The sequence below is a fragment of the Saccostrea cucullata genome, unplaced genomic scaffold (genome assembly GCF_032062105.1).
Source record: "Saccostrea cucullata isolate Sc308-1 unplaced genomic scaffold, CSIRO_AGI_Scuc_v1 ctg1102, whole genome shotgun sequence".
Taxonomy (NCBI): domain Eukaryota; kingdom Metazoa; phylum Mollusca; class Bivalvia; order Ostreida; family Ostreidae; genus Saccostrea; species Saccostrea cuccullata.
Window position 1 is genome coordinate 275,296 of NW_026929005.1, and position 26,873 is coordinate 302,168.

The window sequence follows — 26,873 nt, forward strand, 5'->3', positions numbered from 1 at the left end:
GTTGAGATTTTAAGCGTCTCCTCAGATAACACACAAATAACGACGCCTGGATTTTAAGCTCTCCTTCAGTCTTACAGTTTTTAAAATCACCAGAAGCTTGGAAAACCTCCTCAATGGCCGGTAAGTACAAAATATAATGATTCTTATTGATAAGCAACAACAATTATACTTTATATCTGCTGGTATCGTTCAAAATTATCCAGCTTCTGATTATTGTATGCAAAGAACTATTTTCTAAGTGTTCCCTTTACCTGATGGTGATGTATATTATCTTTACAAAGTGACCCTAATTACATGCTCAACAAAGAAGACGAATTTCACTGATTTAAAATGAAATGTGGACATGACAATAAAATATACTTAGATAAACATTTTAGTTTTAATTTATGTAAGACTACTTTTCGAAAATTCATAAATGATAAACCCCAGTATTTAATTACAGTCAATTTTCATACCTTTCAACGCTCTTTCATCAACAACTTTTTAACAATAACACAAGAACTTTATTTTTAAACTTATTAATCAGTCATTTACATAATGAATTGTCCACGGAAAATTCCATTTGCCAGATCGTAACAAAAAACACACTACACTGCGAAAATGTTGCTGTTCATCAGGGAATGTTCATTTTAAAATTTACGTACTATATATTATATAATATTGGAAAGAGAGAAAGAGAGAGACTAAGTCCCAAATTCAGTCACGTTTTGCCATATTCATGTTTTTCTTTACAATTTTTCCCAAAAGTCAACCCCGGGTCGGGAAGTATGTAAAGACAGCTTTCTATCTTTCAAAACCATATCAATTTTTAATTGGACAGCTAAGTCGAATAATTTAAAGACTGTAGTAGAACGATAGTCAATTATTCTATGTAATAATAATAATTCTTTAATTTCATTTTTTTTTTCCGATTTGCCTTTAAAAGACTATAAGCTTGTATAATTCAGGGTTCTCCATGAGCTGTTTTACTGTGTTGCACCCGACACAGTAACGATTCAAATTTTATGCGTGCGACACAGTAAAAATTTTGCCGACACAGTAAGATCTGTGATTATTAGAAAATACAAACGTATAAATTTTATCTCATTGAAACTTTAATCAAACAATCCTACCGTCTTCAATTATAACAGGTAGAGCACACCTTGCATAATCAATTATCTCCTAGACCCTCGCCGGATCTACGCATGAAGGAACAAAGACAAATAATTTGTAACGGTTAATTAGCAGTTGCATTAAAAATACATTGTACTATTTTTTAAACAATATGTCTTTTCTAAAGATCTAAGGCTCTAGAATTATGTTGGTACTGCGGTAAGTCAAACATAGCTATAACCATCGTACCGAAATCATTTAAAGTCCTACACGCTATATGAACGCCGACTTTTGTGTAAAACAAAATTATTAATGATTTGAAACACATGGAGTGTAATGAAATAAATAAAACTCTCCACAAAATTTTACGATAGACTTCGTTGTAATAACAAAACAATTAAGCAATATCTGGCAATAAAGAATTCAGTCTTTTCATGAATATTGATGAAGGAAGTGCGTAAACAGTAGGCCTATATATAGACATGCATGTCCACGGGAAATCACAGACAACGAGGTATGTTGCATTTTGACAATAATTGATAAAAAGTTAATATGTGTCATAACAGAGTAGATGGTTGATACTGATTACATTAAAAGATAAGTAACATGAAGAGTAAGACGCTTGCCATCCACGTCAAAAGTGAGTAGTATCTTAAATGCCCAATATGTGTCATAACAGAGTAGATGGTTGATACTGATTACATAAAAAGATAAGTAACATTAAGAGTAAGACGCTTGCCATCCACGTCAAAAGTGAGTAGTATCTTAAACGGCCTACCTTGTTTTCTTCATGCCGTGTTTGTTTATAAGTCTAAAAGTAGCGACGGCGTCACATGATGGATTTATTTAAAAATAGCTATTTTTCTCCCCTAGCAAGGATATAAATAATTATAATTTGATAACTGTATAACTCGTTTGATTTTAATAGTGTAATTTACAGTATTTTCGTACATTTTTTTTATAAACAAAATATATAAATCTCCAATCTTATTTTGACTCGCGCAAGTTATAGCGTGTATACTTTTAATTGATGTAGATGAATTGTTTTAATTTTTCAAGGAGCTTATAAAAGTATTTAACTATTCTGAAGTTTATTTTTTGGTAATTCGATAAAAAAATTTATTCGATCAAGAAAACTGACAAAAATCACGGGAAATTTACTTTCAAAATGGTAAATAGTTCGACTGTATCGACCAGAATTTCCTCTGCTTTTCAGAACATGTGTTTTTACTTTTATCAATATGTACAACCATACATTTTGTGTAACGAATTAGTAATTTTTAAAAGAAATGTGTGATGTATTCTTTTGTAATTATAATGAATAGTGATTCAGTTGCGAATTTGATCGCGAAAATGCCACGAAATTTTAGTTCTTCGCGTAAACTCTGCAACACAGTAAAATTTCAAATGATGGAGAACCCTGAATAATATTTTATCAACGTTATAATCATAATAAAAGTGTAACAAATTATAATAAAGTTAACAATTAAGTTATTTTTAAGCTATTATTTTAATGATACACTAAAGTTTTTTTTCAAGCAGCGATATCATCTAATAATACCCCCGCTTCCAATATAATTCTAATGGCAGAGTCCATGTTTTCATCTAGGAGACGCAAACTAAAATTAAACATGGGATGCACAATGGCACTATATTACAAAGAATTTGTAAAAGTCTCATTATATTTCAATCATTGATATAAGAGGATTGAGTAGCATATACGAGATAGGTACCCAAAAGCGTAATAGACGGATGAACCTACAGATGAACAGACATTCCAATCACTTTATACCCCCCCCCCCCACTTTTCAAACGGGGGTATAAATATACTAAATGCAATGTGCGGTTTCACAACCTTAAGTATATCTAGTATATTGTCCCAAAAAAATGTAACTTTGGTTTGTTTGTTATAAACAAATTATATTGACAACATGTCAAAGAGCTTGGACACAAATTCATAAAAATTATATAATTTTTTATTAAAACTCCTGCTTGAAAAGTGGGAGAATATACTGTAATCGGTTTGTCCGTCCGTCCGTCTGTCTGTTACGCTTTCGGGTACCTATCTCTTATCCACAACTCCTCTTATAACACTGAGTGAAATTTAATGAAACTTTCACAGAATCTTTATTACATATTGTAATTGTGTACCTACTTTTTTGCTTTTTTATCCGATACATATTTTGGGTTTCCCGGCCATAGCAAAACATGGACTTTGCTATTACAACCATCTGGGAGGCGAGGAGTATCAGTTAGTGAGCTCATTCCTCACAGTATCTCTAGTTATCTAATTCAGTGCAGTGAATTTCTACAAATAAAAATATTTTTCTTTGAAAAATATTTCTGTTTCAACAGTTATAATTTTTACATTGTGAAACACGTTTTATACTCTGTCGAAAAGTATGACAAATCCCTCAAATTGAGGGACACGTAAATCGTAGTTTATATAATTCGTAAAATTGGATTATTTGGGTTTTTTATATCGTAAAACCACATACATGTATAACGCTGAATTCCTTACAATATTAAGAATTGCTTAATGAATGTTGCATTTAAAGAACTTAGTTGTCATGAAAGCGTTGTTGCATTTTAACGCAAAGTCACAAATTCATTGGATTTATTCGATAATTATTTATTGAATCATGTTAATTTTCACAAATATGAAAATTTCCTTGCTTTACTTTTTTTTTATTACACCCACTCCCCTCAGTGCTTGAAAGTGTGAGAGTGTACAGTAATCTAAATGTCCGTTAATCTGTTCGTACGTCTAGATGCCTTTACGTCCGTCTGTTACGCTTGGGGTTACTTTTATCAACAGACCTTTTTTGAGATATCTTTTGAAAGATCTTCAAATTCAACAAGTCTTTTGTTTTACATATTTTAACAAAATATTTCTAGGTAAAAAAAGAATAAAAATTTAAAAGCTATAAGGGATTTAGAAATTTGCGAAAGAACTATTTTCGGGCCATAGCGAGCGTCGGCACTTTGTACATCCAGGACGAGATGGCAGGCAGCAGGGATGATAGAGAAACCAAAATTCAAACTTCACAAGAATTTTTTTTTTTCAAAAATATTTTGTGCTGAGAGATTGCTAAAATAAAAACTAACATCAATTTATTGAATCCATTTTGTCGGATACAAAAGCGTGAGCTCCCGTTAAAATATATGATGTAGATACTACATTTGTCTATAAAAATATTCAATTCTCTTTAGGTCGCGTATTCCCTATCATCATTTAGTCATCAGATTAAATACATCTTGTAAAACCATGTATCATCATTACTTCTGTTTGTGACAGGAAGTGATACGAAAAGTGATTGTTTTTTTTAAGCTCTCGTTTTGTTTCTACATACAACGATTCAATGCAAACCATTTTCACAAGAAATGCATTGCAAAAAACCCACTCTAAACACTGCACAACGATTTGCAACACGAAGTATACTAAGTAAAGGCCTTTTAATAGGCTAATGAGTTGCCAGCAATTATTAATATTATTATCATTATTACCATAAAAATCAAATTTCTTCTCCGGTTCTTATTGGCTTTGAGTGGTCGGTTCCTACTCAAACAATCAAATCTAGTCATTTTATCATTATAAGCAGGTCGTGTTGAATGTGCCCATCGATGCCCAAATTGCATTTTTTTTTTACAAAATCTCTTATTCGAAAAATGTATAATTACCGTAATCCTCATTAGTTTTGAACATGTTTTTATTTTGTTTTCTGTGAATAAGAATTCCAGTATTTTTTGAAAAGGACACAATGAGTCAAAATCATGTCTTTCTTTTAAGATATCTGTAGCATACAGAGAAAGACTTATGAAAATTATGAGTATATAGCTAAGATATGACAATTAAACTGCAAGAAAAAACTGCACGATATAAGTGCCGGAGAAACAAAGGTTGTATCTACCATTTCGTTGTTTTCGTGTTTGTCAAGGTCACGCCATTTTTATTTTTAGCTCAAACTCGTAAACAACATTAAAGTGGAACATGCAAAGGTAAGAAATATGTTCTAACAACGTTTTAAAAAAATGCCTCTTAATTTTTGGTCCACTGACATTTATTCCTGGGTGCTGAGACCATAGTAACTATGGAAACTTATTCAACTTTTCTGCGCATGCGTACAATGGGGTGGAAGAGGTATTAAGCAATATGTTTGTTCATACAAAAATTATTTTTACTTTTATTTCTCTCCTTAAAAATATAATTTTTATGTTCCGATACCTATAATTATCTGAAATCTTGTACATTTAGGAATTGAACAAAAATAACGAGGGTCATGCAAAAATTCTACATTTGTCAATTTTCCCCTTTGTGCGTCACGATGCTGCTTTAAAGAAGACTCATATTGATAGGTTTGAGGCACACCTTTACTTAAACGTTTATAATTATATCTCATGTATAAGCTGTATGTCATGCAAATCGTATGAAAGGCAAATCAGAAATTGAATGTAAAGAATGGCCCTTACGCATGTTTTCCCTTTTTTTTCGTTTTATAGACAAATTATACGCGTAGGATTTTGAAAAAAAATTATTAAAAATCTAGCAATCTCACTATCTTGGGCTATTTGGAAAGTATTACGAACAAAAATCGTTTGCGTTCATGAGTGTATTCAATTTGTTGAACTCTGAGCAGGAGATGATGATACTAGTCAATAGGTTTCGCTTCCACACATTTAAACCGTAAATTTTCTAGATTTTAATTTTAATACATGCAATTTATTATTACACAGCAAAATTGATACTTTTCTTACGTATTATGGATAAAGATATACATAGTGAAAGTGCAAGAATGCGTTAATCAAACTCGTCCAGAAGTTCGAAGTTTCAATATCTTTCAAATAAAATAAGATACTGAAATATACAATCAAGTATATTTGCGTTTGAAATATGCATGCTACAGCAAAATCAAGTCATAAAATTATTCATAACATTTTAGAAAATATTTGCTTCAAATATGCGTACAAAAAACTTTGAATAGGCTTTATTACAACGAAAACAACGTGAAATGTAATAAACACGGATTATTACAATTTGCGTCATAACATTTTGCGCTGAAATCAACGCATAATGTAATAACGCGAAATATAACAACACACTTTTGAGGATTATTACATTTTGTGTCGAGATCAGCGCAAAATGTAATAACGCAAAATGTAATGACAAGGTTTTTGGATTATTACATTTTGCGGCGAGATAAAGCAAAAGGCAAGAACGCAAAATGTTATAACACACTGTTTGGTCAGCCAGATTGAGTACAATTTACAATAGAGTAGTGACCGATGAAAAGACAATAAACAAAAGGAAAAAAATAGATATATGCAATTTTTTTTCAAAAAAGGAATTTTACAATGTATTAATTTTATTAGCTACATGTATAAATCAAAATTAGATTAAGGGGGGGACCTATGTCGATCTACCTCAAAGCAGCGATATGTGACGTCACAATAGCGATGTTTGTTTTTTATACCTGTTGACTTTTGCAACTGTGATATAGGCATAACATTGTTATTAATCAATGACTTACACAATTTACAAAAAGAAAATTTATTCATCTTTAATTACAGTTTTATTTGATTTATGGAGCTTAATATTAGAATTCTCTTCCTTTGTTTGATAATTCATAGCGATTTCAGTTTTGAAGAAATACCTCGATGATATGCTGATCTATAAGTGCCAAAAGATTGAAGATAAAATTCAGCAAAGAAAGCTACTTAAATCAGGGAAATATGTTTAATTTTATGTCTACTTTAAATTGTATTTTCTGGATAAACTTAGAAAAAAAAAATAAAAATGAACTTGTACCTATATTTGCTTATTCATTTATAGTACATACGTAGATTTTATTGTATAAAGTCATTCCTAGGTTCTAATAGATGTTGGTTGTTAACGGGGAAATGGAGATGGGGAGAGAAACAGAATGATTGGAATGAGGAAGAAAATGATTAATTTGTTTAAATTGTTTGTAATCAAAACAAAATACTCGTTTTCGAAAAATAGTTTTATATTCAATTGTTTGTCAATGCTTACTTAAAATTTTTAAGTGCAGAAAGGTCAATATTTATGTCACAAGAGTATCAAGATATAAAGGTAAACTTTTTTCTTTGTTTTAATAAAGAGATGAATCATTTCTTTCAAAAAATATGAATTACAACATTTTCACATAAAGACTTTTAAAAATATTACCTGTTATACCTGTCGGAATTGTAAAAAACACAGCAAGAAAAACAGGGTGATACTTTCATTGTGCTCCTTTATAATTTTTCATGCAAGATAAATAGCAATGAATTTGCCTTCATTTTAAAGACACAAGTCATATACATTAAATATCTGTTTATTTCAAATGTGATTTGGCATTTTTGGTTCTTTTTAGCGCATATTTGGAGCAGAACAATAATGTCTGAAAATATTAATCTATTTCTAGCATTTCACACTGTTATTGTACGTTCTCCTGTGTAAAAATAAGGTTATAAAGATATTGTTTGTAATACCTAAAAATTAAGAACAAGTTGTCAGGAACAGGAAAGAAATATCAATGTTTTGAAAATTTCACACAAAGACTTTTCGGACATAGGTCCCCCTTTAGAACATGAATTCAAAGGACAGTGTTGTAAGTTAGAAACCTGCGTGTTTACTGACCAAAGTGCTTTTGCTTTTTATAGAAAAATGAATTGAATAAACAAAATCATTCATACTGGCAGGTGTAAACATATAGCAGGAAGGGGGTTTATTGACAATTTTAATAACATATTTCATATACAAATCACCAGCAAACAAACAAAAACAAACCCAGATAGCATGACTACGTTGGCCCAACGTTGGGTAATGGTTTTGGCCGATGGTTGGCGTTGGGTTTACAACGTTGGCCCAATGTTGGGCCAATGTCAACATCACACTATCTTATTCAGAGGCTGAGGTTGGTTGGGGACTCAACGTTGGCCCAATGTCGGGCCAATGTCAACATTACACTATTTTACTCAAAGACCGAGTTTGATTGGGACACAACGTTGGCCCAAGATTGGGCCACTGTTGTTAGCTAGTCACCACTAAGTTGACAGATTTTGTTGGGAGTACAACATTGGTCCAACGTTGGGCCAACATTGGTGAATCACGCTCTTATTTTGTTATAGTTTGTTGGACAAACAACGTTGGCCCAATGTTGGGTCAATGTCAAGATAACCCTATTTTACTCAAAAGCTGAGGTGAGGACACTACAATGGCCCAACATAGGACCGCTGTTTACAACGTTGGCCCAATGTTGGGTCAATGTCAACTTTACAATATTTTACTCAGAGGCAAAGGTTGGTTGGGAAAACAACGTTGGTCCAACGTTGGGCCACTGTTGTTAGCTTGTCACCACTAAGCTGACAGATTTTGTTGGGAGTACAACATTGGGCCAACATTCATAAGTCACGACCTTTTACGATACAATTTTTGGTATAGACAACGTTGAACCAACATTGGAGTGAATTCATAATTCAGGAAACTTGTGAAATGTTTATTATAAAATGGGACAAAAAGATGGAAAGTGAAAGAAAAAAGAAATAATTTTAATTATATACATTTAATTATATACCATGAGTACCTAAAAAACATGCATGACGATGTTTTAGAGAAAAAAAAAGTAACATAAATTTAACTTAAAGTTGAACAATAATAAGTTAATAAAATTAACTTGCATAAAAAAGATAGAAGACGAACAAGACACACACTTTCTAAAGTGTTGCATTTAGGGGGCATTTTCTGAGATAAGAGAACATTTTCTGACCACGCAATTAGGACAGGGGTTTTCACAGCGTGAGACTGGCCAGTTTCTATGGTAATTGTGATATCTGATAGGACAGGATGGTCAAATCTGCATCCTTTTAGCACGCCTAACATTTTAATCTCGGATGTTTTCAGCAGCAGAACGTTGAAGATTTTATGTTAAAAAGAAAGCTTTGATATGTGTGTTCTTGAATGCGGATTTTTAGAACTAGATCTACATGTATGTCCAGACATTCACATACGGAAATATAAGTACTATTTCAGATTTTTAAACACAAAATATAAAGTTTGTTTCATGCGATCTTTATCTAGCTTTTTCTAATTAAGCTTGCTTTAGTCAGGTCAGTCGCAAATCACTGCATGTGTCCTTTCTGTATATAAAATAAAAACACTGTATCATTGATCTATGTTAATTTTTACCTTAATCAAAATCTAATTTGTAAATTTTATTTTTAAATATCTTTGAAATTTTGGCTGGGTCAGTTTCGTTTCATAAATTTCTCTTATATTTTCTACCGTAAGGAAAAGTAAGTTTGGAATAGATACTCTGTGTTTTACATGTTTCAGGGAAATCAAATCTCTTATGATTAAAGTTCTCATTTTATTTAATTAGTGGAAATAACTTGGTAAATGAAGAGGGGAGTATTTGTTGCCATGTTTTTAAAACAAAATTGCAAAGAATTCCATTGGAAGACAGATAAAGAAATCCGGCTTTTTCAAAGATGACGGGGATTTAAAAAGTAAGTAATCAAATTAACGTGCTGTTCCCCTGAAAAATACCATTAGTTATACATTATAATAAATGCAGAAGAAATCTTCAATCTTCTAATATAATCGAATATTCTATGTAGTTATAGTTTCGAATACACTGAATCAATTAGAAATACTATAAACGTGTGTAAATTAAGCACTGCTTAACTTTTAGGCATCAGCATTTCTCTTTCTTTTTGGCTCAATAAAATTGATTCATTTTCGTTTAAAGGAGCTGTTCGAATTAACCGCTTGTATGCCGAAGCAATTTCTATGGAATTTCACTGCGTACGATCATGAAGGAAGGATAGGAACAGACAGGAAAAGAAAGAGGAAAATTCAAAAATACAATGGAGGACAGTGATTGGTTATAAACCTGTTAATAAAAAGTGTATATAAGTAAAATGAGTGGAAAACTTTGGAAATTTATTCAACTATATACAAATTTCAATCTAAATAAGGGGCAACTTTTTTTTATTGTTTTAACTGTATCAAAAAAAATTATTTTATACTTCCATTTACTTTCCTTGTGTAGAAACAATAAATTTATCATTGATAATTTCTTTTGTTTTGATAAATTGTAGGAAGTTTAACAAGTCTGATACTACTTGTAAATTTAGAAAAGCTAAATTGTATTTTCAAGTAGGATTAGTGGTAGATATTTTTCTGATTGTAGAGACGATCGGATTTGTTAATATACAGATTTGTAACAATAAAATGTTTATACACATTGGGCCAATGATGGTCCAATATATTGGGCCAACATTGGGCCAATGAGCAAAATGACATTGGGCCAACGTCATTTGCCAACATTGGCCCAACGTTTTTGATGACATTAGGCCAACATTGGCCCAAGCATTCATTGGGCCAATGTTGGCGCAACGTTGGGCCAATATTAGAAATAACACTCTACATTGGGCCAACGTTGGCCCAACATATCGGGCCAACATTGGGCCGATGAGCAAACTTACATTGGGCCAATGTCATTTGCCAACATTGGCCCAATGTAACCAATGACATTGGCCCAACGTTGGCCCAATGTTAGCATGCTATCTGGGAAATTATCTCTCATTTCTTTCCTTCCAATAATAGAATGGATTGATTCTTTCTGAATGTCTATAGTAAAACAATGATACAATGATAAGCATACAAAGTGAACACCCTACCCTATCCCTGCCCCTCTGCGCTTGACACACACATTTACTTCTAATTTGTTAACCAATGTTCACATGCCGAACATATATATCAAGAGCTATTAATTGACCTATGTTTAATTTTTATGCACCCGGATCGATAGATCCAGGGCATATATTATTTTTGTTCTTTGTGTTTGTCTGTTTGTCTGTTTGTCTGTTTGTCTGTCTGTCTGTCTGTCTGTTGTCAACATTTACCTTCACCATAACTTATGAACAATAAGAAATAGAGACTTTATCTTTAGTACGCATACTGCACTAATAAAATTCTCTCAAATGACATCAAGGTCATTGAACGTGTAACCTTGACCGTGACCTATATGCTAAAAATAGCTTTCTCGAACTTTGTTGCCGCCGGGTGCATAGTGTTTCACAAACACATAGTTAAAATGTGTTATTGGATAGAAATTTATTAAGACAGATTTATTAAAAAATATGTCAATCAAAGATGAATTAATGCTTTATAATTAAGTAGAGTGTAAAACTAATATCTCAATAAACTCAATAAAACTAAAGTCAGAGTTGAAAGAAAGGTACATTTAGATGTATATTTATGTTCATAAAAGTTGTAACGTTGTTCTCGTTGTTTTAGTTCTTAATACTTTATAAAGTGTGTTTCACATGTGTGAAACGCAATCTAAAAAAAATATTTATGTTTTGTTTTATTACATATTATTGTATTATATTTTGCTTTGTCTTCAGAAAAAATATAAAATAATGCAAAATATAACAACAATAAAACCGCGTAATTGCATTTTGCGTTGCTCGATTTAAAAATGTAATTAAACAAAATGTAATAATCTAGAAATCTTTTCATCATATTTTGCCTTATTACATTTTGCGTCGAGATCAACGTAAATGTAATAATGCAAAATGTATAATCCAGGATTATACATTTTGCGTTGTTATTACATTTTGCGTTGTAACAAGGCTTGTTTTAAGTATGATTTAAGGTTTTTCATGTAATATCATTTATTATCAAATGTCTCCCTTTGATTTTGTTTTCGGTGTACGCTAATAATTTCTTTTGAAGTACACAGGGCGTTTGATATGTGCTTTTTATAATTATAAAGTAAGTAAATCGGAAAATTAAATTAAATCTTTCGTTGCAAAATCTTATCAAAATCACAGGTTTTATACAGGTGGAAGTAATCTAGCCCAATGCCATATCCCACATAAAAATACTTAATTAATGTTTACAAAATTAACAGCATTCTATTATCTAACATGTTATAATATACGACGCTTTCCGTAAAGTTCGTGGACAATTTTGATAATTACTGACAAACATTGATAAAATACATGAAACTATAATTTTCATTAAATTCATGTTTCTTTTTATAAACATGCAAAATTGCAATTAAAAAACACAAATGGTTATATTTTTATCAGATTAAAAAGAAACACACACATTCATACCCGGTGCACTCAAATGAAAATTGTTGACGTTACCCGACGTCAAAAGCATAATACCAGTACATGTAACTTTTCTCAGCATGGCCACCGTTTAACTCAATACATTTCTTATGTCGCTTTAGCCAGTCAAAAAGTGCACAAAATGTTCAGGTTTCATACGTAAAATAATATTTAACAATGCCTGTCTCATATCCTGCAATCATCCACCTCTGTCCGCGTAAAAACGATTTTATTTACGGAAATACTGTAAAGGCACGTTACGAAAATCATTTTTAAAGCACTGCAATCTCTGAATGATGGTTTTTCTTCACGCATGTCATCCTGTAAATTGTTCCTTCCGTCCGAAAATATTATATGCCACTAAAATACTAATGTACGGCTTCTTTTACTATGTTTTTCCAATTGTTAACAAAATTTATTGCTCTCTGTAGGTGTTTCTCCGATGTCTACGCAGAATTTTATCACTGCTCACTGTTCCTCCTCTTTTGAACACTTCTCTTTTTTTAACAATTCCGATCAGTCTTAATATGGTCAAACTTTGATTGCTTAGCCATTTTACAACTTTGAACGTTCAAGTTTTTAGCTTTGACGTGAAAACTTCAGTCAACCTCATAATGTAAAAGTCACCCAGATTACCGAAGAATTTTATAAAATACAAATGAAATTGAGAAAGTGATGAATAATTTTTAATTTAAATTTTGTGGTGGTCCGTGTTTCCATTCCAAGTCTAATTACGATGCCATAATTGTAATTAACAATTTAAATTGAATAAGATTTTTACATTTTTCAATTTACATTTAGTAAAGAATTAGAAATATGCTAATAATAAATATCAATGGCACAACTTTTATTTAATTCTTAGCTTGTCCATGAACTTTACGGACAACCCTCGTAAAATGACTTTTTGATGGCTGATAATAACTATTTGAAGTTTTTTTTTGTATCTGGTGGCGGTAACGCATAACAAATTTTGGAGCGGCTGCCGTGTCGTCTCCTCAACAATTGACAACAGATGTGGTGACCTCGAAGGAGCTAAATATTGTACACTGGGTAATGTTTACAGATGCACAACCCCACGCAATATAGAAAAATGGGCCAATATTTCATTAACAATATAATCATTCTCAGAAGAATGTGCCAATATCCCATTAAAATGGCATATTGTAAAATCAATACAATATGGTTCAATGGACGAATAGTCCATTCATAATGATAGCAATGTAATATAAAATATGTTTAAACCTTTAAAAATCTGTTCCCACACAAATCTTTACGATGTTTTGGTGAGCGCGCATAAAAAAGTCTATTTTGGATCGCTGAGTAAGATACTGGTTATAGCTTAATCTCATTTTCTGTCGTTGTGACAAGTGACGGACCTGATGTTACATCACAGAACACAGTAAAAAATACATATATGTCAAAAATGAAGATATAACAAAACATTCATTGACTATGTTCTCAACCACTTGAGGAAATTAATGTTTACTTTTTAACCTGTTTATGATGTTCTTGATATACATGTATATAATACAGTGTATATATATGTTACTTTAACAAAAAAAAAATAAGGCATAATAATGTAAAACTTTATAGATACCTACAATTTTACTGAAGTGTGACGTATTCATAGAAAAAAAGTAAGATTTGTATCTATTCACTTTTCGAAGAAATTTTTTTTATTTGTTTTCCTTACATTTGTACCTATTAAAAAATGAGAACCAATAAAAAATTTACATTGTATGCAACGTTTGATGCTAAAAGAGCGTGCTAAAGCAGACAGTATGACGTCTGCTCTGCAGGGTGTTCCTGTAGAAAAATCTGGAAAAAATAAAATCAAAAGTATATGAATTATACTCAGGCCATCCTTAAAAAATTGTTTGTTTGGAATTGCCGCCTGGAGGGTTTCAGACACAGGAGGGAGGGAGGGAAATTTTTTGATAAAAATCTCAGAACAAAAATATCTAATTTTACATAGATCTGACACTATATTTCAGTGTTTTGTATGGTGCGTGTGATACATGTAATAGGCAAAAAAAAAATTGATTAAATAAAAAAAAATCTTCCTACTTTTGGTCAATAAATTTTTTTCAGGAGGGGGGCATTTCAATATCGCGGGAGGCGATTCCAAACAAACTATAATTTTATTTTGGCCTCATGAAAAATTGTTTGAAATAAATTAACAAACATAAGAATGTTTTCTATTTATAGCCACGGCTTTACGTAGGCAGAGTACAATAAGTTGAAAATTGTTCCACAAAACTAGGTCAACTAGAAGTTAAATAGACTTGATATGGACACCCAGCCAACGGAATGTGACTAGGCGATATGAGAGTTAATGGCTGTTCGTTATTTGATTTAAAACTGGCATGGAGACTACTCCTGTGGCAATCTCACGGACCACCCATAGTGATCAAATACTAGTATTGCATGTCTGGGCAAATACGGTGCGCAATACGCAGCTGGAAACTGGTTTCCAGACAAGAATGTCATTCAAGGGTCTTTCCTGATACCAATACTATTGTCTATCCAACTGTTTGGATTTACATGTATGATATGGATGATATACATGTACATATGTACACAAGTGAAGATTCGGTAAATATTCAATTCACAAATAAGAATTAACAAGTGTTGCGTTCGCAGTTTTGTCTAGTTTATATACAGAGAATTGTTTGTTTTTTTTTTTCACGAGAAATGATGGGATTTGACTTAGTACGACGAATGACGTCTTATCAGGATTAACAATACTTTTGTAGCAGGAACAAAAAAGTGCATATGTAACACCAACTGAATAGCGGTTTTAAAGTCATATTTAATGTTTAAGGGGGAATAGGGCTCACCTTTTTATGAATTTTGTAATTATATTCTTAGTATATTGTATTTTCATACAGGATTTTTATGAATAGAATTAAAACAGTTTTTAGCTGTACTTACATGTACTTCAAAAGTAATAATCCATTGGTAATATGGATCTGGCAAATCGTTTTGACAAAAACCAAATCAAGTATAGATCTTATAATTTAAAAGTTACAAATACAAAATAAAAATAATAATAAATAAAATATGAAGCACGTTGAGGGGTTTATTTATTACAATGACACAAACAACATTTTCAAATGTGCCGCAAAAAACTTGAATATGTCTTGCAGTAATAATCGCTGTTTCTCGCAATGCACGAAGACAATATTCTGCTATGAAACTAAGCAATGCCTGCATAATTAGACATTGAAAGTATCAAGATATAGGACGTTTTCATTTTATTTTCGTAAGCGAAAATATATAGGAAACTCTTTTTTTTTCATTTTCATTCCTTTAAATTTCGCGCAATTTTGAAACCACATGAAGAGTCTAAAGCACAGAAGGGTAAGTATAATTTTAATTAAAAATATATATTTGAAAAAAGAGGACTACGAGGGCCAGTCAAAAAATTATGTCCTAGATGTTTGGGGAAAAAGCAAGTTTCAATCATTTTGTCTTGATAATTATCCTGTACTTTAATCAATTGTCTGTAACATTTTTAGCTAATTCTTAATTATCTTTTAAAATTAATCTTAAGTAAACCCATCGTACATCAGATTATGACAGGTCCTATACTTTACCGAACTTGAATCTTCTTACCGATAAGTGATATTTAATGTTTAGAAAAAGAATCAAGGAAAGGGATACATGACTTGTTAAATATTGTTGGTGTGAAATGACTTTAATAATTAACTTTCAGCTGTCTATCAAAAAATCTATTGTTAGGAAAACGAACATAAAATATTTACTATTCAGGTTCCTTCCTCTCATATACTTCTTAAATTTTTTTCGCCAAAATTGTGCTTTCCGTCTGGTCAAGAAAATCAACAACCCTCCAAAAGTAAAAAAAAAAAGGAATAACAGGACCATAACTATCAAAAAAAGCATATTAAACTTTCAATATTCTCTAATTCTTTAATTTTGTCCTCCCTAATATTTCTTTTTTTGGTGAAGTGCATTTTGTTATTTTTTTCTCTGAGGTTCAAAACTTTGTAATCAGGTTTCGTTAGCTGTACGAATTTAAGGCAAACGTAGATAACTACATTATTTTTTAAAAGGGTAAATGGTGTTTCTTCATTTGTTAAATCAAAGGTTAATCAATTGGAACTAAGCGTTTTCAGTGTTAATTGTTTCTTTCAAATATAAGCAGCAATTACTTACCAACTTTTAATCAAATATAATTGTTTGAGACTAAATTTACGATGGATATATTATATACACATACAGATGTAGTATTAGATGTTAAAAAGAAAAAAAAAACATTGTTCACTCGACTGGCAAGCACTGCAGCACCTGGCGAAGCATTTAGGTGTTTGCTTTAGAAACACAAAGAAAAGAGGGGGGAATTAGATCACTGAACAGTCGTTCAGTCAAAGAATGAATACAGATTGTGGGAAACGAAATTCCACCATAGCATTATTAGCATTCCATTGATATAGGGATATTTTGTAATATTTCAGCAATAGTTAAATTTGATTTTATCGTATCAATTTTTTGATTCTAAATCACAAGTGATGGTGGATATCAAATTTGACAATAATTGATAGCCTTACACGTATATATAATTTACTGTCGATGCATTTATTATACTCAAAAAAAATTCAACAGGGCGTAGTTGTTGTTTATGATTATCAGCAATCTTCTACACAGCAGCATCGTCACGGCTGGCCCTATCTGCATCCAGTATTGTATGCTAGGTATTTAACCTTGATAAAGAGCCAAGTGCTGAAAGGCGGATTTAGCTTAACACATATCATCTTGACTTGCGCCGCTGTTAACAGGGCGCAACTCGAACATGATTGCGTAGATAATTCTGGAATGGAATACAATGAACTTGTACATAATTTACATTGAACATTGATTGATTTATTCGAATATTGATTGGCTTAACATAAGCATACAATACATTGATCTGAATGAACTGAATATTGATTTGTTGAATATTGTTTGAACATTGATTGATCTAATTGAATATTATTGATCGAATTGAACATTCATTGATTGAATTGAACATTAATTGATCGTATTGAACATTGATTGATTAATATTGATTGATGCATAAGGCTGACGCAACTGCAGGAACTTTGAAGCTAAACGTCAGTCTTATCCTGTAAAATTTTGACATGTGTACAGTTAATATTGATTGATTGATTGTTTGTTTGTTTGTTTGTTTGCTTTTATTGGAGGTGTGCCAAAATCCAATTTGGTCGGCACCCTCTGTACACGTGTATTTTTCATAAATTGATTTGAACCAGCCTTGGCCATTAAATGCCAAACTTAAGGAATAAATAATATGGAAACATTAAATTAAACTTTTGTTTTTATGTGGAGTCTGTGATAATAATCAACGAGTCATCTTTTTATATGATTGTCATTGTAAAAATATTTTTAAAAGACTGAACTCAATTCTTCCAACACATTTCATAACATCATGCTTATAATAAATTTCAATATACTGAAATCTTACTATGATAGTGATACACCAGTATTGTAGCAGGGTTTATGTTTCCTCATCACTTGTATACCAAGGTTCCATATAGCAGTAGGAACTGATACAAAAACACACACCTTCTCTGACAAACTCACTCGTACATACACACTCTTTTTCTCACTCACCCTTACACATAAATTAAGTTACTGTATAAATGCCGTAGAAGTCAAATACAGGTCTTTTTCAATTAGCAATTGGTGGGTTCTCAAGAAGACAGAGAGGGAAATGAAAGACTTTGAACGAACAACTATCTAATTAGATACACGTTATATTTTATTTTACCTGATAGATAACTTCTTAAAGATCAAGTTTTCAGTTAAATTTGAAAAAAGAATTGACAATATGAAATATCAAGTATACTTTCAAAGTGATTTGCAGAAAACAAAAGTATTCCAAAACAGAAAAATAATTAATCAAAAGTTGTTTTTTTTTTAAATAAATAAATAAATAAATACTGTATACAATGTTTATTTTCGCCCCGTGTTTTCACCCTTTTAAACTTGTGAACAATTTTGCCCCGTTTTAAATTCGCTCAGTCATTGCTCTGTTTAAGAAATTATTAGGTTTAATTTGAATTCGCCCCGTATTAAATTCGCCCAATCAAGGAGAGGGCGAAAGGGGCGAATATAAAACGGGGGCGAAAATTTCCCTGTACACAATAAATAAGTAAATCATGGATCTTGAATAAAATTTTATATTTCAAAATTTGCATCTGTACATTCAAAATAAAACAAACTTTAAAAGAATGTTTCCACTCAAGCATAGTGCCGTGGCCCCTTTTTCGGACCCCTCTAACTTTATCTAATTAAATTAAATCTTAATAATTTTACACCTAACCGATATTTTGTTATCAGTGTGGTACTATACTAGCAAAATTTTCATTGAAAACGGCGCTTTAGTTTTATTTGAGGTAATTAAAAAAGTCCTCTAGTGGATGTTAATTCCGGAATGCTGCGCTTGTCCAAGTTGGGTTTTAATTGTGTCACATTAATATTCGGAGTAGGCGGGCATTTTATCGATCGATTGAAAACATGTATAAATAAGCCAGTTATTTACAGAAAAGTAAACACAAAGAACTTCTCAAGCTTTACGCCAGCTTCCTTTTTTTTGGGAGGGGGGGGGGACGCTGTGGGATCTTGCGCGGGGATGTACATCCTAAATCTAGATATTCCCCTCAATTTTTAGTTGTCTCTATGTGAAAATTTAATACTTAAAATAAACTGATAAAGAAAGCCTACAAGTTAGTAAACAAAAACCGAATAGAATCCCATTAGAGAAAAAACTTCTTTTGTATTTTCTAAAAGGTGTCGTATCGAATTTATTACATATCAAACTCTCTCTCTCTCTCTCTCTCTCTTTCTCTCTCTCTCTCTCTCTCTCTCTCGTACTTAAAAAGTACCATAAATTTTACTTAGTACATGTACATATAATGGTCTACAGAATTCTTTTTGTTGCAGCACTGCATGTGGTGATATTTTATTACTAAAACAAGTTTATTAATATTGTATGTGTGATTTTTTTTTTGGTTTGTTTGCTTGTTTTTCTTCTTGGTGGGGTGGGGGGGGGGGTTCCAGAAAGCATTCCACTGTTAAACCATCTATACTTCTATACCATGAGTGCATATATTTTTACAGTAAAAAATGCACTTTTAGGAATGATAGTATTGCGACGATTGGGACTTAAGGATTTCAATCGCTAATGGTACCAAATTCTCTTCCCTTAAATGTCCGTCAAGTACACAATACTCTGATATTATATTAAAGCATTTTATAGTGGAAAGGATGGCCCACGAGAAATTTTCAAAAAGTTCATTAATTAAGCAGTAGTTAATTAATAAAGATTCCATTGAAGTCTATGGGGAAAAGCGTTTTTTCAAAATAAAAATTCAAATAATTTGAATATCAATAAATCCTGTGGTGGAAAGATCCATTGAAATGTTATAAATAGAATGATATTTTAAAACATTTTTTTTACCAGCTAATTTTTTTTAATTGAATTTTTTTTTATCAATTAAAAAGGGGAGATAACTCTTACCAAAATTCAAGGTCATGAATTAGGACACATCCCACTAAACACACTTATAGTAATAAATGGGAAGTATGTCTAAATAAACTGAGTATTCAATGCCTACATATCTGTTATGTCTTCAATTTCATTGAATTTCTTCCTATTAGGGATTGAAGACCTTAATCTCTTTGAAATTCTTTGAACCTCCATACGTGCGCCCTAAATCCAAGTACTAAAATAAAATATCATTATATGTTGTCAAATTTTATATTCTATTACTCTATAAAAATACTAAGCCGAAAAAAAATCGATGTTAATTAATTGAAAATGTACATGCACATGCATGTAATGATATAACTAAGCTGGTCGCTTTTCGATGCAGTGTTATCAATCGGAGCTACAACCACGTTCCTTATTGATTTTTTTTGTATTCACAAAGTTACCTGAGATTACAAATCACGTGATATATTGGAATACTAAACAGGTCACAATGAGGTCAATGACATGTAAATACCCGTAAATAGGGGAGAAAACGGTCGGCGTTTTGTACCTTTTTTCAAAAAGTTTACCCCGAGCGCAGGCTTGCCCAAAATTCTCCTTTAGATATGCTGTATTTCCAACAGATCTAAACCTTCTGTCCTTTTGAGAAATTTGGGCAAGAATGTGCTCACCATGTATTCTAGCTTTAAAGATCGGGATATCTTTGAATAACAATAGAAATTCATGAATTGCAGTGACCCCTCTTACAAAACACAGCCTCCTACTTTCTTCTTACTTACTTTTACTTCCTGTAATTTTGCAAAGTTTCGATTAAGACCTAGAAGAACTGCTTTATTAATCTCATTATGCTACTTTCTATACTTTATTTTTGCGCAATTTACCGGGGACCGCTTACTCTACACTAAGTGCAATCATTCTTTACCCTTAATCAAAATTCTTGGGTGAATAATGTAATTTCCCGTCTGTTTTTCTGTTTGTATTAATATCTGTCCATCTGTTTGTCTGCCTGTCGTGTCTGGCAAAAACCTGAATCTTTCCCCATTACCTTTGACTTGGTTTGGCTTTGTCATTCATATTAATCTTAACTTGCGTCTTACATTTGAAAAGTGAGTGCTAAATTAGACGTCCAAGCTTTGACCTAGGAGTTTGACCCACTTTTACAACCAAAAAAAAAAACACTTTTACATACAGTTGGTCAAAACTTTTGAAAAAATGGTGTTAAGACTTGCATACGTCATATTTGTATTCATTGTGACAAGACCTTGAGAATACTTGATCTCCAAGTCGGATATTATCCGTGAAATCTCGAAATATGTTGAGGTTTGATATAGCGATCCTTTACAATAAACAAAAGACGTGGAAGCACATCCTTTCTATTCAATACAATACGCCAAATAGTTCATTTGGAAATGAACTTGGTTGGTCATATGGTCAAATCCCGTGAAGCCCGAAGGGCTTTTCAGAAGATTTGGTTGTACATGTACCAACATTCCAAAAAGTTCATTCCACATTGAACTTTCAATCATTGTTGTTTCTGACTTCACATTTGAGATGCATACTACGAATAGAACTGAACGGAAAATAGACGTGCAAAAAAGGGGTGTTTCTTTTTAAAATTAATTTATTATAATTAAGCTGTTTATTATCACAGAACTTAAATACGTATGGAAAAAGCATAGTGTAACCCACTTTATACTGTATGAAGTTTGGTCCCATCGATGGACAGTCACGTGATGAATGCTTAGTTCGTGTACTGAATGTAGTTCATGAACAATTTCAATATCGCAAGGGCATACCCTAGTTGAAATTTACAATTCAAGCTATTAATTGTTTCTGCATATTTTGTAGTTTCTGAAAAGTGCTGCTGCTTTAAATAGAATTCGCGTTTTAATAGTTAAAATTTCAGGGAAATAAGCCAATGTCGAAATATGTTTGACTTTTACCAAATATTTTGTGTATTTATAAAATCTCGCCCACGATTTAAAAAGCAGCAGCACTTTTCAAGTTAAGGAAAATATTCTTTATCTATATTCAAAAAATGATTAAGATCTATTAAGTGTATGCCCTTGCGAAAGTACTATTTGATGAGGCATCTCATTGTAAAATATACGTTACCTGTACATAAAAACACGACATAATTAATAAAATACATTCTCTCCATAGTTAATGAATAATTGCACTAAACAAACTTAAGGATAAACATTGGTATTAATCGACTATTTTAAACCTGTAAATAACATTCCGTTAAATAATAAAACGCATTTTTCATTGTAAAAAAAATCCTCAAAGTGCCTCTGACAGCACAGGAAATATGTCATTTTTACCAAGATGACGTCATGATAGAAAAGTTCATCGCTATCAGTGATTTGTTTATAACCAGCTACATGGGATTTAACTATCAATTTTTTTCATGCATTGATAAGTTTTATTGTTGTTTATTATGCTAATACAATTAAAAATTGCAAATTATTTAATTATCAGGTATTATGAGAAATACATAAAAGTTATATTTTTATGTGACGTCACAGTTAACTTTTCCCGTAAAAATCAGGCCCCGTCCCCTTTTTCAAGTCTTAACAATGCTGCGTCGAAAAAGTGCGTAAAATGTAAGGCTATTTCACAAACCAGAATAATTCTAAAATATCTACAAAAAATAAGTTTTATTATGCAACTAAGCAAAGCGTCTACTCTGCTAAATTGTTTTTAATGAGATTATGTATTCCCATATCAAAAACAACTATGGAAAATCGCAAAAAAAAAAAACAACAACAAAAACAAAAACAAAAAAAACAACAATGCATTTAGAATTTAAGGAAATAAAAGTTGTCAATAATTGATATTCGAATATTTGATAGGCGTATTAGATTATATTCAAATACAGTATTCAATGAATGAATTTACCTGGTATATTATTAAGTATTTATAGCCTCATCCTCCGCTAGTACTGAATATTTCTATCCCTTTTTTATGTTAAAAATTCTACATAGAATTTTGTAAATGTTCAGTAATAAAAGAATATTTTATTTCAATGTTTTATAGAATTATATATAAGTTGACACTAAGTGAATAAATCATTAATTTAAAAAAAAATAGAAAAATAAGTTTTTCGCCTTTCCAAAGGTTCGCTTATAATTCGAAAAGTGAATGTTCAAATCATATTTTCCTACTAGAATTCTATTATCAATACATCGAATAAATATTGGAATATTCGTTGACATCCCCAGTTTATATATCTACGAAGCTTGATCCTTTGTTGTTGAAATCTATAATACCTTACACTGGATGAAAGAATTCTGCATGGTTTTGGAAGGTAACTCAACTGATACATATTTGTTTTCCTTTTATTTTTCCGGATAAATAATTTGATTTATCTGCGTTCTCTAATGTTTGAAATTTTAATGTGTTGCAGAGTTTACACAAAGCACAAAATCACTCAGCATTATAATTACAAAAGAACACATGCACAAATTCTTTTTAAAAATCACTAATTTGTCACACAAATGGTATGGTCGAACAAAAGTGAAAACACATGTTCTGTAAAATTCAGCTGGTCTGTACAGTCGAACTACCTACCATTTTTAACAGTAAATTTGCCCTGATTTTCTGCTAGTTTTCATTATCGAATTAACAATTGCAAATTATAAAAAAAAAAGAAACAGCAAAATATTAAAATACATTTTATTTACATCAATCAAATGATTTCGGACGATGCTAAGTTTGACCTACAGTGCTACATGATTCTATAGCCGTATTTCCATAAAAAACTAAAAAAAAAAGACTATTTGAATATTTTAAAAACAATACTGTAACAATGTATTTTCAATAAAACTACCGATTTATAGTTACATGGGAGTGTGGAAACAAATAATTTGTCTTCGTTACTTCATGCGTAAAGTCTGGCGAGGATCTAGGAGATACCGTATAGCGGGTTATTTTAGCTAGGTGCTAATTTTGGCTTATTTAAGCGTTTTGATGGTAGCCAGCCAAAATTTAATCCCTTAAATATTCAGTACTCATCTTAGTGTTCATTTGTGCACATGTAAATAACTGAAACACCGTGTCCGCTAAAATAAATTACGCCAAAATTATTGGCATACCTTTGAGCAGGCAAAACGCCAAATTTTACACACGCCAAGAAAACCCGCTGTACGGTAATTGATTATGCAATGCAAAGACCTAATTTAGTGTTCTACATTACTTTTTCTAATTAAAAGATGGCAGAATTGTTTGATTAAAGTTTCAGTTAGTGAGAATTTATATGTTTGGATTTCCTGATAATCACGGATCTTACTGCGTGAGAGAAAAGTTTACTGTGTCTGGGCCAAGACGGTAATACAGTACATTGAGATCCCTGTTTATATTTATTTTATTGCATCCCCAACAATTTCATATGTACAATGTATACACATAAAAGAATGTATATACAAAATCTTGAAGGTTAGGGGTCTTTTTATGCTACACGACCTATGTATTTTTCTTTGGTCTGGTTATACATGTGTCATTCTAGTATATTATACACGATTTCAAAAATTCGCGCACTCAAGTTACTTAAGCTTCCCTTTACTATGACGTCAGACGAGGAAGCTCTAATCGCTTACATCATAGACCTAAAGCAAAAGATATCGTTACTTATTTTTCTTTTAATAAAAAATAATATAAATAGCCCTTATCTTGTGTTTATTATTAGGTACATATAGGTGTTATTCCTTATTAAAAGAAAATAGTAACGTCATGTGCCTGTGTTAGTTATCACATGTTCATTATGTTGAGTTTTTATCTTCACCTGATTGTGGTATACATGTTGTAGTACTATTAGAACTATTTATTGTTATTGAAGCTTTAAACATATTTTAAAAATACGACTAAACTCACTGACATGTAACGTTGGTAAAGCGCTGGTACACAGAATCAACTTCTTTCGTATACATTGTACGTGTGTATACCATATTTATAACCCCCCCCCCCTTTCAAAAAAAAAAAATAATAAAAAAAAAACTTGTAACCTTCCTTAACAGGTTTTTCTACGTTATAAATATAGTTCCTATCAATTTCGCATGTTCTGAAATCATTGTGTGGAACTTTTATGAATTGTTCATGAACATTCATGATGTGTTCATGACTGGTTCATGACTGGTTCATAAAGAGAATATATTCATAAAATGTAGTTCATGAACAAATGATGAATATATATGAATATTGGTTATTTTCATTTTAAAGACAGAAAAAATGTAGAGTTCAAGGTATTATGAATGTTCATAAATTTTCAAGAAGACTAAAATAATTGACAAAATGATTGACAGAAAACACTCAATACTCTCATAATACAACTTTTGCATGCAGATGCAATTGTTGAACAAGCCCCTGGTATAATATATGTTTAATAATAACTCTTTCACCACCTGAAAAAAATAAATCATGAAATCTCTAAACATTTAGTGTTTTATTTGATTTTAATTAAACGAACACTGCATCACAATTGACAGCATTTTTTTTTCAAATTCATTACTTGTGTTTCTTCATAATTTGAATTAAACAGTTATATTCATCATGATGTGCTTTAATTAATGTCGTTTTTCATCACACAACTTTGTTCGACCGAATTTTCTCTAACATCAAACTTTAAACAAGTTGTTGGAAAATGAAACATTCTGGAAAATGAACTTTGTGAGCTTCGTAAAAAACGTTTTATATATTTATTAACAACTAAAAAATGATATCACTTGTCTGTACTATACCGTATTATTCCTGGATCGAAACGCTACATACATTTCAATTTTGGTGCAGTTAAAATGTCAAAAGTTTCCCTTGCTTCGTGCGTAAATGATAGAGCACAGACTGCATGGTTGTAAAGTATTTATGATCCACATTCGTAATTTGTAGTTTTAATTCTCCTATGCGTCTTCACAGCTCAGAATATTCTGTCTGAGGGCGAGAGATTGTTATTATCATGTCATAGGGGGCCGCCATACTTGCTATACGAAACTAAAAGTCAATACATGTATAATTTATGACGTAAAAAAATCGAATTCTTCATTGATAAAACTTATTTTTATATAAAATATTGTATTTTCAGTGAAAAGTTATTCAGATAGTGTTTGTAATTTTTTTTTAAACAGAAATCTTGGAAATTCGAAACTAAGGTATTTCTTAGCTCTACCGTACATTTTTGAATAGGCGCAAACTTGAAAATGCGCGAGACGTTGGAAGTGGGAATTTGTAGTGTGGAAGAATCAGTATTTGTGTTCTATTATTTGCATAGTCACTGTGCCGTTTTCGAATTGCATAATTTTATTTCGATCGGGTTCAATATTCTGTTTATACTAATTTAGACTGGCCTGCCTGTCTGATATCTGATATACAGACAGGTGATCAGTAATGTAAAGAGCCCTCTACCGGCCGCGCTCATTGGCTGATAAAAACTCTCGCTGACGTAGAATTTAAATACCTCGGGGAAACCAAAAGAGATCATAGAGTGCTATATGATGGATAATTATCGTTACCTGGAGTTTTCTTTACGTACGAAAATTGCATTGGCAGAAATCAGTGGCGGATTTAAGGGGGGGGGGCGCACCGCCCCCTAAAATTGTCAAAGTTTGTGTACATCAGGCTCAAAAGATATTCAACATTAATTTTTCTTAAGGGGGATGTACAAGCCATATTGGATCTAGTCTGGTGTAAAATAAGAAATACCAAGAATGAGCTTAATACTCTACTAAACTAGCCCAAAGTTACTCAAAGTGCTAATGCACTAATTACCTACTGTTAGAGACCAAAATCAGTTAATAATTAAGTTTATTTTGTTTTAATTAGGAGGAAATTAATCATGTTAGAACTGCGCAGCTACAGCATTCACGAGATGAAAAATGCATTGAATATAGCGTTAATTTGATTCATCAATAATATGGCTACAACCATTTGTTTCGCTTTTTTCTTGTCATTATCCATAATTCTTGAAAATTTGATTTTTCATATGGGTGTCTTCCTGAGGCCATGTGTTTATTTCGTCCGCCATTCCTCTGTCACACAGAGTTCGAATAGCATTGGTTTTAGAATAAATGCGACCATAATAACATCAAGACAAGAAATTACTAAGTAATAATCATTAGGTTATATTACTCACTACTTTTATTTGTTGCAC

At 31.6% G+C, this 26,873-nt stretch overlaps 1 protein-coding gene across 4 annotated transcripts in view; it reads left to right on the top strand.

Moving 5' to 3' along the window:
* The first annotated feature begins 28 nt into the window (after window positions 1-28).
* LOC134279556 (uncharacterized) overlaps window positions 29-26,873 on the top strand; it is a 77,291-nt gene continuing 50,446 nt past the window's right edge. For all 4 annotated transcript variants that reach the window (XM_062761961.1, XM_062761960.1, XM_062761962.1 and 1 more), the window contains exon 1: window positions 29-120. In XM_062761961.1, the coding sequence (XP_062617945.1) occupies window positions 114-120 (7 nt within the window). In that variant the 5' untranslated portion in view covers window positions 29-113. The remainder of the gene's footprint in view (window positions 121-26,873) is intronic.